Source organism: Rhincodon typus, chromosome 15 (genome assembly GCF_021869965.1).
Source record: "Rhincodon typus isolate 14 chromosome 15, sRhiTyp1.1, whole genome shotgun sequence".
NCBI classification, from domain to species: Eukaryota; Metazoa; Chordata; class Chondrichthyes; order Orectolobiformes; family Rhincodontidae; genus Rhincodon; species Rhincodon typus.
The window spans coordinates 58,251,639-58,269,370 of record NC_063346.1 but is presented as its reverse complement, the minus strand read 5'-3'; the positions used below and the strand labels follow the sequence as shown (position 1 = coordinate 58,269,370).

At 39.4% G+C, this 17,732-nt stretch overlaps 1 protein-coding gene across 4 annotated transcripts in view; it reads left to right on the top strand.

Annotated features, from left to right (window-relative positions):
• The window catches only part of fcsk (fucose kinase), a 318,038-nt gene that overhangs the window by 132,427 nt on the left and 167,879 nt on the right, over window positions 1-17,732 (top strand). For 3 of the 4 annotated variants that reach the window (XM_048606128.1, XM_048606129.1, XM_048606131.1), the window contains one exon: window positions 7,207-7,358. In XM_048606128.1, coding sequence (XP_048462085.1) covers window positions 7,207-7,358 — 152 coding nt within the window. Of the gene's footprint in view, window positions 1-7,206; window positions 7,359-17,732 lie in introns of those variants that run through there. The other variant, XM_048606132.1, reaches the window with a different exon arrangement.

Here is a 17,732-nt window from a genome sequence, read left to right as displayed (position 1 = left end):
CTCCTTTTCCTCTTTATCCGCCCTTCCTAAAACTGAATACCCTGGATATTCAGTTCCCATCTGTGGTCACCCTGCAGCCCTTACTGTATCATAGCCATTCATGTCTATTTGAATGACCAGTTCATCAACTTTATTGCAAATGCTACATGCATTGAGACACAAGCCTTAGTTTGTCTTTTTAACATTTTTGTTCCATTCACATTATTTTGCACTGTGGCCTTGTTTGATTATTGCCCTTAAATTACCTGCCTATCACTTTTTTTATTTCTCCATCTTCAATTTTATTTCCCTCATTTCCCTGTATTCTGTCTGCCTCTATAGGTTCCCATCTCTCTGTCATTGTAGTTTAAACTCTTCCCGACTGCACTAGTCAACCCACCTCCTAAGCGGGGTTCCAGTCCTGTCCAGCTCGTACTGGTCCCCCCACCTTAAAAACTGGCCTCATTGCCCCAGGACTTTGAAACCTTTTTCCTTGTACCATCTCTCCAGCCACAGATCAAACTTATGTATCCTGCTATTTCTGCTCTGATTAGCAAGTGACACTGGTAGTAATCTTCTGATCACTACCATTGAGGTACTACTTGTTAAGTTGCTTCTAACTCCCTGTATTCTATTTTTAGGATGTCTTCCCTTTTATTTACCTATGTTGTTGGTGCAAGTGTGTACCACAACCACTAGTTGGTCACCCTCCCCCTCTAGAATGACCTGTAGCCACTTCAAGAAATCCCTCGCCGTAGCGTCAATAGGCAACATACCATCCTGGAATCTCATTTGCACCCAAAGAAATACCTACCTATTCCCCTTACAATTGAATCCTTTAACACCCTATCCCATACATACAGCAGAGCAAACTGTGGAGGGTGCAATGAATTTGGTTGATGCTACTTTCCTCTGAGGGGCCAGCATATCCTCCAGCAACATCCAAAGTGGTATATCTGTTTTTCAACTAAAGGAGACTTCTGCACTGCCTGCCTACCTAGTCTCTTTCCCTACCTAGTAATTGACTGTTCCCTTTCTGTCCATGGAGTTTTAGCCTGTGGAGTGACCACCTCTTTGTGATATTTTCACCTTTGCGAATGCTCTACAGGGTACCCAGCTGCAGCTTCAGCTCTGAAACAACCTTCCAGGAACTGGACCTGGAGACACTTCATGCACATGTTCTAGTTCTGGGCACTGGAACTGCGCCTGACTTCCCACATCAAGCAGAAGGAGCAACCCATGACTTTAAGCTCTCCTACCATGTCTTACACCTTTAAATTTCCCTTAAAATCAAATAATATTAATTACTCTAGGGCCTTTCTTCTTTGGACCTCTGATTATTTCTCTTACAAATGAGAAACCCAAACTAAAGAAAAACCAAAAGAATTGTGGATGCTGTAAATGAGGAACAAAAACAGAAGTTGCTGGAAAAGCTCAGCTGGTCTGGCAGCATCTGTGAAGAGAAAATCAGAGTTAACATTTTGGGTCTAATGACCCTTCCTCAGAACTGAAGGTAGCTGGGGAAATGTCAGTTTTCTGCATATAAACCAATGTTTTCACAGCTACCAGCTTCACAGGTGTTGCCAGACCTGCTGAGTTTTTCCAGCAACTTCTGTTTTTGTAACCGAAAATAAAGAAGTTGCAAACTATAAGCAATAAAATAGTGTGCTCACCTGACCTTTAATCAAATGATCCCACATCACTTTTTGACACTCGTCCCAGGCTGCTTCACTGCGATGCTAACTCTAGGAGGCTCTCCCCAGACTGCTATACTATGAAGCTGCTGCAGAACATTCTTCCCTGAAAATCTGATTGCAGAAACAGACTGTCATTATTCATGCCTCATAATAAACTGAAGGATGGTTTAGAGAATACTGTGTACTTTGAAATTCATGAGTTGTTTTTGATTTATTTTGAATTGATAATATATTATCCTGTACAGTAATAGCTTACGCAATTATTCTAAAGGTTTTGAGCTCTCACTTTGAACAGGATAAGAAAATATCAGTTTCTCCTTAACATGTGCTATGTCACAGCCTGTCTGCATTAAACATGAGCATTGTTGGTGTTGCTGTGAGAAAGGAAGTCACAAAAAGGTTTAGAGTATTTTGATTTGCAGTGGGTGATGTGAGTGATAGAAGACTGATGTGTCAAGACATAGTGACATATTCCATCAATCACATCTGACAGCCATGTGAAAATGCAGCATGGAAAGGCATGAAATGTTTAGAAGTGTTTTTCTTTCATGGCGAAATGCTAATGTTCCAAAAAGTATTTGTTTCCAAATCTTTCTTTGCAGATTGACAGTCATTACAATAGCTCTGTCAGATCACATCACATGAATTGATAACTGAAGGCTTGTTAGGCAAAAAGGGCTGGCATTTATATAGTGCTTTTCACAATCTAAGGACACCCTAAGGTACTTCTGAGCCAGTGAAGTAGTTCTGAAGTCCTGTTACTATGGTAATATGGGAACTTTGGCAGCTAATTGCATGCAGAAAGCTCCCATAACAGCACTGTGGTAGAGACCAAATTATCTGTTTTAGCAATGTCAGTGTTTATTGACAAATACACCAGGGAGAATTCCCCTGATCTTTTCAAAATAATGCCAAGGGCTCTTTTATTGTCACTGAAGAAGGCATATATATGGCCTCAGTTTATCATCCTAAATGAAAGAAGGCATCTCCAACAATGTAGCACTTCTTCTGGTCACGTACCTACTGTACAATTGATTTAGATTCTTGAAGCCCACAGTCCCTGGATTTGGTTCCTAACACTTGGGATTTCAAATCCTTTTGCTGCAGACCAGTAATAAATTCATGTACTAGTTTCTCTGCTCCTGTGTCATGAGGCTACAGAGAACTCGTGGATCAGAATTAATGTGAAAGCAGTTTCAAGAGTGATATGCAGAAATCTGTCAAGATAGAATTATCATAAACTGAAATACTGTCATGGATTGAGAGATCTGCCCAAAAGCCAGAATATTTTGACAGAAAAGAAAATTTGCAATTCACAATCCCGAACCATAACCTAAGTTATTCCTAGAGTAACAAAGTTTACAGCAATTGCTGTCATAAAACAACTTGTAAACTTGTCTTAACATTTTACAATAAAGATGAATGAGAAAGATGATAAAGTCAAATGTATTATATTAAATGCCCCATTGTATCTTTGTAAGTTCGACCCTGAAAACACTTTGTGGCTGCATTTCCTCTTGAGGTTCCTGATGTACAAGCTGTGTTCTAGTTTTAGGTCTTTAGGTTCCACTTTTTTCTCGGGTGGCCTTAATACGTGAAGCAAAATCCCTCAGCCTGCTCTGTCAAAGATAGCTGGAGGCCTTGAGCCTGTGGACTGAAAAGATGACAAAATACAGCAGGGACCTTTCAGATTCCATAACTTTTTTCTACATCAATAGGCAAGAAGAAGCCTATGTATTCTCACCCTTCAGTGTGTAACTACCAGTCTCTTATGATACTGGAGGATCTGAGTTTGTTCTGTGGCAGGGGCAAGACCCTCCATCCGTGGTCACAAGTTTCTTTTCAGCCTTAGCTCAGAAAAGTGAGGTGGGAAGCATTGGGCGTGGTGAGCTAATGTTCATCACATTGCCCAAAGACTAATTCATTTGTAGCTTCTCCAGAAGCAAGTGCTCCACAAAACACAGACCCAGCCCCAGAAAACTTTGGAAATCCCTGAGCAACAGAAAGAGAAATGAAGACTTAATTTCTTTTTCCTCAGTTTCTCAGCTGAGGACTAATTGCAAAGCAGAGAATCTTTTGACACAGCCTGCTCACTTGCCTTGGTAAATGTGGCCCAGTGACCCAAATTCATTACCCCCCTCCCCTGGTCTATTCTGATCTAGCTAGATGCAGCTATATTGGCATCAGGGGTTGTTAGAATTTGCTCGAGAGCCTCTGAGGTGCTGGTGATTGTTCAAAATCCATCATTAGTCACAGAAACATTCTCAGGTGGAATTAGGAGCATTCATAAAATAGCACAGGAAAAGAAATCTGATTGAATGCACTCAATCAGGAACATTCAGGCAATAATGAAATGACATTCGAATCTCAAAGAACAGGCCAATATTTTTGTCTTCCTCTTGAATCACCAAAAATTACTTTTCTAGACTAAATCACACATCAAATTACTTGTGATATTGCCTTTGAATGAGGAGATATGGGTTCGAGCCTCAATACAGAACATAATCTGCACTGTATTTCAGTGTTATACTCAGTGCTGGAATTGTTGACTGCAGAAGATGTTAACTCCACGTCATATCTGACTGTCTGAATGGGTGCAAAATGGAATTGCCATGACACAGTGCAAGATGTTTTAGTTGGCCTACTTTCTTCCTAGTACCATTCATTCAGCAATGTCAAACTTTGATGAGCTGGGGAATGTTCGACCAAATTTTCCTAACAAAAACCGTATTGCACAGATTGAATGTTCTGATGGATTCATTAATTGGAAAGTGCAGATGGGCTGACTGTCCAGCCTAGCAAGGCCATGAAATATTTGGCACTCGAGTATTCTGAATTGCTGATCAGGAAACCCAAGTCCTTATATTTCCTGGAACCATTTCCACGAAACCAGCCCTTAAATGCAGACGTAATCCCTTCAATCAATTATATTCTGCCTTTCTTTCATTCTTTCATGGGATGTGAGCATCACTGGCAAGGCCAGCATTTATTTCCTGTCTCCACTTGGCCTTATGGTGGCAGTCAGCCACCTCCCTGAACTGCTGGAGCCTATCTGGTGTAGGCAGACTGACAGTGCTGGCAGGAAGGGGGTTTTGGCACTTTGGCAGTGAAAGATCAGTGAAGTATTTCCAAATCAGGATTATGTAAATTGGACGGAAACTTCCAAGTCACTGTGTTCCCAAGCATTTTCTGCCGTTTTTCTAAGATAGTGTTGTAATTGTCTACATATTAGCTACATTTGAGGATTAAAAACATAGAGTTTCATCTTGAGGTGAATTCGTGGTTGTTTACTTTCAGTTTGTTTTATTATGCCTTCATATGTTTGTAAACAAGGTTTAGACATTTGACCTAACTTAGTGGCTTTTAGAAACAAGAAAGCCCTGAGGTTGTTATGGAGCTAGTTGCTGAGGTTGTGGCTGTGTTTTAAATGAACAACTAGTGGTCTTTGGTTCTAATATGTCAGTAAACAGAGGAATGTTGGACTTGATTGCTAAAACATGGCCTACTGTGGTTAACCAAAGAACTCACTTTGTAAATGCAGAGAGAAATGTTGAGTTCTGGAGAACTGATTAGGACCACGTAGTTCTAGAAAGAGTAAAGTCCAGCTGTGGAATGGGCTTGAAGAGAATGTCTACTCCTATCTGGTGGGTCATGGCTTGTGAAAATTAGCAATGCCTGTGTTGGGAACAGGAAGTCATATTGGTATGCTGTGTGACATATTGGTATAGGGGTATGCCACATACCTGAGCTGACTCTTAATCTTTGAAATAAAAGTCATCTTCACAGAATAGAAAACCAAAAACCTATTTATCTCTACTTTGGAACCCAAATTCCCAAATAATAATAAGATATTATAAACTTTAATCGCAACACAAGCTGTTCGGTATCTGAGGAGTTATGAGTGGTACTGAAGACAACCATGGATCTTCAATAGCTCTAACATAATTAAAGTGATGGGATAGGAGTTGTGTAATGTGTTATGACATGAAACAGGTAAAGTGAATAGCATTGATGCATTTTAGGGATGGCTAGATAAATGCATGGGAAGAAAGAAATAGAAGGTTATTGCTGTTAGGGTTAGATGGAGAGGTGTGGAAGGACACTGGTGTGAAGTATAAACACTGGCATAGACCAGTTGGGCTGAAGGGCGCCTTCTGTGGAGTAAATTCTATGTAAATCAAACCACTAATGCATTATTCCTTTTAGTAGACTGAATAAAATCAATCTTATACAAAGGTATGGACTGAATCAACAATACTCACCTGACTCACTGAAAAATTCTTTCTCTGCCAGTTCAACTCCATCTCCTTTTCCATGAATTCACAACTGAAACCACTATTATTCAAATTAGATTTCAAATTTCCATTATAGACAATTTTATGCCATTCTTCCTATCTAAGAGAGCAGCAAGTGCTGTAGGGTAAATGTTTCAATTGGAAGCTTTCCACAACAGAACAGCACCCCCTCAGTACTACACTTAGATTTTGAATTGAAGTCTCTAGAGAGAAACATCAGCCCATGGCCTTCTGAGACACACTCTACAGTGCTACCACTGAACCACCTGATTTGTGCATTTCTTACGGTTTGAAATATCAGTTTCCCAGTATAACATGACAGGCGCAAGTATTAAAATATAATCCAAATGGACACAGTTGCTGCATTTTTATCACAAAATTATATAAACCAAGGTAATTCTTTCTGTGTTTATACTCCTCCTAACCTGTTGGTACCACTTTTTTAAATAAACCTTCTTGCCAAGCGTGTTAAATATGTTGGAGGGACTGTTATTTTAAAACAGTTTATTTCAAGTGCTAGCTTACTTTGTTTTTATAGAGTATTTTAAGTCAACACACTTGTTAAAGACTTATCCTTGTAATATGAGAATTGTTAGCAAGGCAGTAATTATTGTCCATCCCTAGATTCACTTGAGGAGGTGGTAATCCTTCTTTTTGAATTGTTGCAGTCTCTGCAGTGGAGGTATTTTTACTGTACTACTAAGTGAGAACTTCCAGGATTTTGACTCTGTGGTGAGGAAGGAATAACAATAAATGTCCAATACAGTGTTAATGTGAGACTTGAAGGACAAGGTGGAAATGTTCCCAGATAGTTACTACCCTTGTACTCCTAAGGTGGTTTGGAAAATTCTGTCAAAACAGCCTTACTGCAGTGCATCCTGTAAATGATACCGATTGCAGCTATGCCATGCTAGCTGTGGTGGGAATGAATGGTTAAGGTGGCATTGGGGTGCTAATTGAGCAGACAGCTTTGCCACTGTTGAGCATCTTGTGTGTTGTAGCTGCATTCATCCATGGAAATGGTGAGTATTCTGTCACACTTATAATTTTTGCCTTGTAGATGGTTGACAGGCTTTGTTGGGTCAGGAGATGGGTAACTCACTGCAGCATGGCTAGCCTTTCATTAGGGTGAAAACCAATGAATGAAAACCAGTACTCTAATTCCACATAAAGATTGTCACTGATGGCTTATCAGTATAACATTTTCACTGGAGTCTCGTCCATTTTCTTTCTAGAACTTGAAATCCGCCAACACAAAGGATCCATTGCTCCTGATGTAGTTCTTCTCACCGTGGAGGATCCACAGACTCGTGTTGGTAGTGGTGGTGCCACCCTCAATGCGTTGGTGGTAGCTGCAGAACATCTCAGTGCCAAGGCAGGATATACGGTATGTTTGCTTTCTTTAGTTGGTGAACACTAGTTTACAACTTACAGAATCTTACAGGACCATTTATATCAGCTGTTTGAAAGAGCTGTCCAATTGGCCTGACTCCTGTTAATCTTGCCACATTAGCCTGAAAATGTTTTCTGTAAAGGCATATAACCCCTCCCTTTTGAAAGATTTTTGTTGAATCCTGCTTCCACTGCACTTTCAGGCCCAGCATTCCAGATCAGGAGAGATAAAAATAAACTCCTGACTTCCCCTTTGATTCTTATGCCAATAATCTTAAAACTGTGTCTTCCGATTCTAACCCTTCTTCCAGTGAAGACACACGTAATATTGATCATTGTCTGTTAAATTGTCAGCTGACAATTTAACAGACAATTGTTAAGCTATACGAACCAGGTTGAACTTCTGGTCCATTGTAAATTAACTGATCTTAGTTAAGGTGTTAATTGATATTCTGTAGTTGGCCTCAGTACTTTTGGATTAACAGATTATGAAATCATATGAATTAGTTTAAACATGATTGAACAGTATAGTCTGTATACTAACATGGAATGTAAACTGTGTGAAGACAATTGTGTAAAGATATGGATAAATAAATGTGTAATTTTTCGCTTTGAAATTATCATCCATTGGAATAATCAATTGGAAGTTTGTTTTCAGTAAAATAGTGCAAAACCTTTTATTCTTGTAATAAATATTTGAGCTGAACACCTCCCAGGCATGCATGAATAGGTGTTTAAACAAAGGAACCTGTCTCGTCTTTTCCCTACAATAGGGGATTTCAAGACTGGGGCACATTTTTAAGGTGAGAGGAGAGAGGTTAAAAAAAACATGAGGGATAATTTTTTTACACAGAGAGTGGGTCGTGTGTGGAATGAACTTCCTGAGGAAGTGGTTGATGTGAGTACAATTACAATGTTTAAAAACATTTGGATAACTATATGAATAGGGAAGATTTGGAGGGATATGGGCCTGGAGAAGGCAGGTGAGACTAGTTTAGTTTGGGATTATGTTCGGCATGGACTGGTTGGACCGAAGGATCTGTTTCCGTGCTGTGTGATTGTATGGTCCAAGAGGGAATAAAGAGTTAAACTCACCCTTTCGGATTGATAAGCAAGAAGGTAAGTCTCACATTGATTTTCAAGACCTCAGAATGTGCCAAAGTGCTTTACAGCTAATGAATACTTTCAAACCATAGTCACCATTGTAATGTATGAAACCAAGTAGCCAATTTGTGCATACTAAATCACTACAAATAATAGTGAGAAAATGAATAGGTAGCCTTTTCTAGCAATTTGTTTGAAGAATAAATATTGGCCAGGCCACTGGGAAGAGAGGTGAAAACACTGGTACTGCTGGAATTAATCAGACAGGGATCCAGCTTCCAATAATAATCCAGTGATCTCAGAGGTAAAGTGTAGTTAGCCAGAGTTGAGAATGCAATTCAGTTCTTTCTGTGCTAACTGAAGAGTATGTCGACTTGCGTACTTCCTTCACACTGTCATGAACACACATTCTATAGCTCGGGTAATGTGTGGAACTAAATTAATTAGCTTCTGGAGGTGGAAAAGGAAGCATGAGAATTTGCAGTAATGATCCTGCAATATCAGTGGTTTTGGGGAGTTTGCAGTTGCAGCATCTCATTTATTTATTTCTAAGCAATTGAAGGGAGCCTATGGAAATCACACCATTTCACTTGTATCCATTCAAAACAGCTGCTGTATTTCAGAACTGTTTTACATTCACTCTCTTCTCTGCAACACTTTGCAAAGGTGATCTTTATCTGACTCTCTCTGTCATATACACACACAAACTTGTAAAATAAATCAGACAGTTGTTGATGATGTGCAATATTTTGGTTCCTCTGAAAGCTCCAGCAATTTAATTATAACATAATCCTATTGGTGATGTAGTTACAAATTAATATTTCAGTACCCAAGTTGCTAGCAAGGTCTTAAAATTTCTAATAACTGTTTCTTGCATGAAAAGCATCTTGAAAGGAGCACTGAATGCTGGGTGGACTTAATTACATTATATCTCCTTTTAGGTAATAAATTCCTGTGACTGGGAAATTTAACTCATCAGACCCATCTTTGTGTAAAGCATCCATTGATTTTCACTCTGGGGAGGCGGGATGGGATTGGGTCAGGTCTGCAAACTGCAGAAGCAGATTGGAAGCAGTTACAGGGTGGGTGAGTCCTGAGGTGGGTTATAGAGCCACAGAGATGTACAGCATCGAAACAAATCCTTCGATCCAACTCATCCATCCTGACTAGGTATTCCAAACTAAAGTAGACCCAATTGCCTGCATTTCCCTATAAACCTTTTCTGTTCATGTGCCTTGTCCAAATGTCTTTTAAATGCTGTAACTGTACCTGCAACTACAACTTCTTGCAGATTGTTCTGTACATGAACCACCCTCTGTGCAAAAAAAACGTTGCTATTCACGTCTCATTTAAATCTTTCTCCCTTCACTTTAAAATTATGCCTTCTAGTTTTGAACTCCCCTACCCCCGTTGGTGAGAAGAAACTTTGATGCAGTTGTTTTAGAAGTCATTACACCATCTTGATATCACCCCCCAATTTCATTTATCACCAACTCCCCACCTGCATCCTATGCAGCCCCATGCCCACATACCAACTCATGCTCATCCATGTTCATTCCATTGTATTCTCGCAAACCACCTTCTACGTCCATATGGCATGCCCATGGCCAGTCATCCACTGTGGGACAGTTCTCATGGGTCATGTGGAGATGAAAAAAATTTATACTAACATTTGAGTAAAGCACATAAATAACGCAATTGAACAAAACTCTCCTTCATGAAAACCGTTGAAAGATTTTAATATCTCCTAATGTAGTCAATGTGTTATATATAAAAAGCTCTACACAGTAACCACATCAGTAATCAATTCTTTAAAAGCATCTTTAAACTGTTGTTCAGAACGTGTATGCCACATCCCCGGCTGAAGTAAGTGTTTTTTAGAGTTTTTGAAACTGAGCCAAATGTTTCTTATGGTCTTGGCAGCAGTTGTCAATAATGTACTCTTGAAACTACAGGATAGATTTGTCTCTAGGCTGCATTAGATGGCCTGTCACTCAAAGAAATCCATCAGATGGTGCTTTATTAACTCTGACAGACACAGTTATTTTTTCATGTTTAAAGTACTAAGGATTTAAATAACTTGAGATCATGATGCTTTAAACAGACCTTCTGTATGCCCTGTGAGGGCATTTACATGTACTTCATAAATCTCTGACTACTGCACTGTGAGTTAAGACCATTGGAACAGTGAACATTTGTTCGTGACTTCAGTTTAAATTTTGGATGGCCTTGTTGCGTGTGGGCTCCTCGCCTGTGGGATTCACACCCATCCTCTTACCCCTGCTGACAAATAAACATGGATTTGTCAGAAACGGAGGACTGGGACCTTGCACCCAGATTTCACCTGCCATTTTCAACTTCATGAAAATCTGTCCCTATATCTCAGTTGTTTTAAATATCTATTTAACTTCCTTCTACTTTTAATGGATATTTTAGATATTATACAGACGGATGTTGCAGTGAGCCTCAGCAGGAGGAATTGGAGATGAAAATGTTGAGCTACAGACCCTGTTTATGACTAATGGATGAGGGACTACAAATGTCAGTAGATAAGCCAGTCAGATTACATCTTGCTGGTTCATATTTTTCTAGCCTGCTTTTAAGTTAGAGCAGCATTCTTCTTTTTGTGGAAACTTAAGCTGAGTGATCCGGAGCACGGTTGAAATGTTCAAGTGTGTGGCCATGAGATAGAGGATCAGGCTTGACTAGGTATATGCTTGACTGTGGTGTGGGCTTTTTGGTTGAACAGCCCAGTGATGCTTCTTTTCACCCCTAATGAGTTTACACAGACAAATCCATTAAAAATGTATACATGAAATCATAGAATTCCTAGTGTGGAAGCAAGCCATTCAACAGGCCTATTGAGTCCATACTGGTCCTCCAAAGATTAGCCCACCCAGACCCACCACCACCCCACCCCCATCTCTCTAATGCTCTATCTTCCACAGCTAATCCACCCAGCCTGCACATCCCTGGGCACTATGGGCAATTTACCATGGCCAATCCATCTAACCTGCACATCTTTGGACTGTGGGAGGAAACCAGAGCACCCACAGGAAACCCACGCAGACACGGAAGGAGTGCGCAAACTCCACACAGACAGTTGCCTGAGGCTGGAATTGAACCGGAGTCCCTGGTGCTGTGAGGCAACAGCGCTGTCCCCACTTCCTATTGTTATACTTTTAATAAGTCTGTGGGCATTTCCTGAGCACAAATTCTTTTTAAAATAAGATTAATCTTCATGTGCTGCTGTCCTATGATCTTGTTCATGGGGATTTTTCTAAATATAGGCAAGGCTGGAGACCAGATCAATGGATCAGGACATGTCAGTCTAACTCAGTCTTCATTTATTCAGTCCCTATTTTTATATAATAGTATTTTAATTACATTTAGGTCATTTAAGACTAAATCATTTGGAAACCTTTTTAATAACACTGAAGATGTCTTTGGATCTATTGACAGTGTTCGCTCCACTGTAGTAATTGGTTTGGAATGAAGAGCTGTTGCAACAAGAACCTATGGTCTTTTTTTTTCATGCCAGAACTGTAACAGAAAAGATAACTGACTCCAGCCTTTACAGAGAAAATCATTTAAACAACCTTAGTACAATTTAATTGCTTCAAGTAATTAATGCTCAATTTCCAGTACAGATAAATGTGTGGCTGCTTTGGCTACTTGTTATCAGTATGAGTTTGAAGTAAAATTTGTTGTTGCTTCAGTTGAACGGGATCTCTGTTTCCTCCTGTCTGTATAGGTTTGGACCTGGTTGTGACTTTTTTGTTGCAGTTAAGTGCCCTGAGACGTTTGTCACTGAGGCTCACAAACTAATTACCCTGGTTATACTCTCTCCCACCCTCATCTGTTGGGCAGAAGATACAAAAGTTTGAAAACGTGTATCAACAGATTCAAGAACAGCTTCTTCCCCACTGCTATCAGACTTTTGGACAGTTCACTTGTATATTAAAGTTGATCTTTCTCTTGTTGGAACACTATATTCTGTATTCTGTTCTATTACCCTGATGTACTTATGTAAGGTATGAGCTGCCTGGATTGCACACAAAACAAAACTTTTCACTGTATCTCAGTACACACGACAGTAATAAATCAAACTAAATAACATCAAATCAGTTATTTAGGTGAGGGACATAGGATCGTTCCAAGAAACTGAGAATTGGCACCCATCAGGAATGATTGAACAAGCAAACTCTTCACTGAATAAGAAAGAGTACTAAGAAGTGATAATATAGAGGTTTTTATGATTATGCATAGGTATAGAGCAGTTGCAGAGATGTTTACACTTACAAATGAGAGCAGAAATACAGGCTATAAATTTAATTTAGGCACTAATTAATTCCATTGGCATTCAGGGTGAACTTAATTATCCAGACAGTGGTTGGAAGTGGAGCTCTTTGCCACAGGCAGTATAAAAACAACATATGTAGCAATCTGAAACAAATTAGAAAATGCTGAAAATATTCAACAGATCAGGCAGCAAGATGAGATCTGAACTGTTGACTATCGTTAGATTTTCTGTTTTTTCAAGGAGTTGGTGAGCTGAATAACATCAATGCATTCAATGGAAGCATGAGGGCGAATGGAGTAGAGAGAGATGTTGGTGGCATTAATGAAGAGGGTTGGGAGGAGACTCGTGGAAAATTAACAGCCCAATGGCCTGTTTCTGTGCCTCATGTACTTGAAGATGTTTGTGAAGGCAGGAGAGGAGAGAATTGAAAACTCACCACATTTGGAGGTGGTTGAGGAAGCTCAAATGTATCTTCAGTTGTCTTTAAGCCATTTCTGGAGGGAGACCCATTTTGCTTCAGTCCATCCTTCTCCTTGCCCTACTCTCCTGAAAGGAAAAAAAGAAAACAGGGCAATGTTGGCTCCTCATTAGAACTCTTTATTTTAGTGGCTGGCTTGATCTTGATTCATAATGTTGCCCTGTTTATTTTTCCTCATTGGTCAGGTTTCACTGGCCCTGTAACTTGTTGGCACCTCATCCAAAGCAAAATATGATCAGGAATCAGAATTTTAAAAACTTCTTCACCTTTTGGGAAAAGTAGTACCGAGAAATGACTCTGGTTCGAGAAAAGCTGTCAGCATTTGAAGAAAAGTGTATAGTTGAAGCTGCGAGTTAAACAAAGAGCCACGAATAAGTAAATGATAGGTTGCATTCATGTATGAAGAATAAAAATCTCAGATCCTGTGGCAAATGGCTGAACCCCAATGAATGTGGTCATTGCCGGATGATAGTAGGAAAGTAAGTTGTCAAAAGGGCGTAAAGAGTCTGATAAGTTTAATTTAACTGAGTGGCAAAGATTTGACAGATGGAGTACATGTAGGAAAATGTGAAGTTTTCTACAATGGCAGGAAGAATAGAAAAGCAGCATATTAAATCAAGAGAGATTGGAGAATGTTGTGGTACAGAGGGATTAGGTGCCCTTGTACGTGAATTGCATACAGTTACCATGCAGGTACAGCAATTGATTAGGAAGGCAAATGAAATGCGATTATGTATTGCAATGGAATATAAAAATAAGGATGCTTTGGTAAAGTTTGACAGGGTGTTGCTGAGATGGCATCTGGCATCTGGAGCACAGTTTTGGTCTCCTTAATTAAAAAAAGAATGTAAATGCTTTAGAAGCAGTTGAGAGAAGGTTCATTCACCTGATTCCTAGGATGTGGGTGTTCCCTAATGTGGTTTAGGTCAGTAATCACTGGGGTTTAAGAGGTGACCTCATTGAACATGATTCTGAGGGGGCTTGATCGGGTGATTGCTGAAAGGATGGTTGCCCTTCTGGGGAGGAGTCAAGGACGAGGGGATACAATTCAACACTGAAACTAGAAATTGCTTCTCCCTGAGCATCATTGGTTTTTGAAATTCTCTTCCCAAGAGAGCAGTTAAGATGGGGTAATTGAACATTTTTAGGCTGAGTTAAATTCTTGACTGACAGGGGAATTGAACGATATGAGGGTAGACAGGAACTCAATCAGATTAGTTACGATATTATCAAATGGAGCAAGCTTGAGGGTCCAAAAGACTGCCTCCTGCTTCTAATTCATACATTCATACGGAGCAGGCTGTCCCTCATCTGAAACCCAGTTGAGCTGAGTGTGGGTGTAAAAGTAGTAGATAGCTCTTCTCTTTTGAATCCCTTTGTCGCAGCAGTCAGGAACTCAAAATTGCTGGCTGAGGGTGATTTAAATATCAAACCAAGTTTATGATCAAAACTACACATCATTTGTATTTTCTCAATGTTGACTCAGTCTGAAATCTGAAGCAAGCTATGCTTTAAGGTTCAAATTGAAATCCAAGCAATGACCCACAAGACAACTCTAGCTGTGAAGGATTGGACTCCCAGCTAGATGGTAATAAATTCTAATGCTAGCTGTAATTCCTCCTTGAATGTATCTATTGTATTTCCAGGTGCAGCCCAGTCAATCATGTCATTTAATGGAGGACTGCAGACCAAATGCTACTAGTTAAACAGAGACACGAGCTGCCGAGAAGTCGTCAATCTTTTGCTTTCTGTCATTATATCTGCATATCACTGGCATATTGCAAGACCACCTGTGTACAAAAACATTTTGATAGAGAGTTAAATTCGAGGCATGTCACAGCTGTCATCATTATCAGTGGGATCTGTCGAACAATTGTTTATTTCTGAAAAAAAAGAAAAAACAGGGCAATGTTGACTCCTCATTAGAACTCTTTATTTTAGTAGCTGTCTTGATCTTGATTCATAATGTTGCCCTGTTTGTTTTTCCTCGTTGGACAGAGCTACTGCATATTTTCAATCTCTTCTGTTTTTCATACAGGAGCGTGATGCTTTCCAACTGTGAGAGTTTGCAGGCATCTTTCATCTTTCCATCTCCAATCATTGATTTGTTGCTTTCTTGCTGCATATACTCCTTTGGGACCAATTGCAGCATTCCATTCTGCTCACTGACTAGGGAAATTTCAGGGAAATGAGCTCCTGAAGTGCCAGGTGATGCTGCAGAACATGCAAGCATATTACATGCAGACCCTGCTATTCCTTTCATGCAGGAATAATTTAAAAGATGCCATAGCTCTAGTTTGTGTTGAAGGCATGTCACCCATCACTGTTCTAACAATCATCATCAGCAAACACACAAAAGAACACCCTGAAAATAGAAGAAACTGACAACTCAACCTATGTATGCATGTATTATATCAATCAACTTGATGATACCAGGATTAAACATGACTCAGTAAAGGTTCTCAACCAACTATACACTCATTATATCCGAAACATTAAAAACACACATTAAAATGAGACATAAACTAGTACACGTCAAGCCTAGAAGAAGATTCAATCTTTCCATCACAGTTAGTGACATAGGAAAGAAAAAGAAATGTATTTTTGTGCATTGCCTTTCACAGCATTAGAATTTCCCAAAGTGCTTTGTAACCAAAGCAACACCTTTTTCAAGGTGTAGATGTTGTAATAGAGGAGGTGCCAATTCATGTGCAGCAAGATGCCGTGAACAATAATGAAGCAGTGACCAGATTATCTGCTCCCATGATGTTGGTTAAAGAATAAATATTGGCTAAGACATTGAGGAGAACTGCCCTACTCCTCTTCAAAATAGTACTATAGGATCGTTCAAACAGTAACACAGAAAACTAAAAAACTCGACTTGATCACATTACCGTTCGCAGTTTACTGTTCACTAATTAGCTGCCGAGTTTCCTACATTATAACCTCCACTACATTAAAAAGTACCTTATTAGACATCCTGTGGTCATGAAAGGCTCTAAATGCAAGACTTTCCATTAGAGTGTCATTAATGACTATTGGCTCTTGTCGCTCTAAATGCTAAACTCACTGTATATTTGCATCTCACATTGTGTTCAGAGTTATAAGGTGATGAAAGTTGTGGATAAGATGTAAGCGTTTTGTAATGTGCACCTTTTAGGTTTAACCAAGTGCAGGTATTCTTTAATCACCTCACTTAAGATTGTGATCTGTAAAATTTAAATTCTTGCACTAGAAGACAAAAACCTATATTTCCAGTTAAAAATAATTAGTAAGCTTGTCGTTAGCTGGCAGGGTGGCTGAGTTTGATCTTCTGAAATGTCACATCATGTGATTTTGTAACTGTGTGTGACGCTGAGAATTACTTCAATGTGCTTCAACCGTTAAAATTTCAATTTTAAAAACGCTGAGAACCAACTGGAAATAGAAGAAACCTCTGGGGGAAATTTGGCCTTTGACAATAGCATAAAATACAGGTGGAGAATCACCCAATTTTCCTTTTCATCTAGATTTGTTTTAATAGGGTGAGTCATATCTCAGTTGCCTGTTTAATGCTACCGTCCAAAATTATTTCCACTCTTCATTTCTCATTGTTTTGTATTCTGCATGTAACATGACATATCATGACAATTATCAAACATGTAAGGTAAAGGAAATAATTAGGAGGTAGATTAATCCCAGCTTCTATTGAGCAATTGAGTTTAGTTAGATCCTTGAGTTATACTGTTGGATAGGTAGATTTTAGGTAATAAGGTACTCCCAAAAGATATTGAACGCACATCCTAAACTTGTAACATGAGCAATGGAATTGCAAACTTTCTGTCTTGTGTGGCTCAGTACACCACTATTTGGTGACTTGCTCAGTAATTCTGAGAGAGCTGTTGAAATAATGTGTTTTTCTTCCCCTAACTTAAAATTTCTAATTTAGCCCATCTTTTAGAAGAAAATTATTGCTCAGTAATACAGACCTTGAATGTTGCTGGAATTCATTGTTTTGCACCCATCAGGACAAATTCTAAAATCCAAAATTTCAAACTGTTGCAACAATTTACAGTTCAGGAGAAAAGGATGCCAATTGGTTAACGCATTGACTCAAATTGGCCACATCTTCTTAGTGGGAAACACCACTCACTGCTTTCAGACCTCAAACGTATTCAGAGTTCCTCAGATTAACTTGGAAGGGCCTCACGGTGACAACATAACTGATGTTTACAACTAACAGGATGCTACCTTTAATCCAAATAGACATTCTGTCTCTCGCATATCATTGAGCAATGCCATACGTACATTTTAGTGTCAGCCTGATGCCAGGGACATAGGTCGTATGTCGCAATGATTGTCTGATTGAATCAAACAGCATGTTTTTTCACATGCTCATAATAACCAGAGTACAGACTGTACTCAACTAGCCCATACTTGTAAAACACAAGTCAAAATGTCTGATACAACAAGGTGCAGAGCTGGACGAACACAGCAGGCCAAGC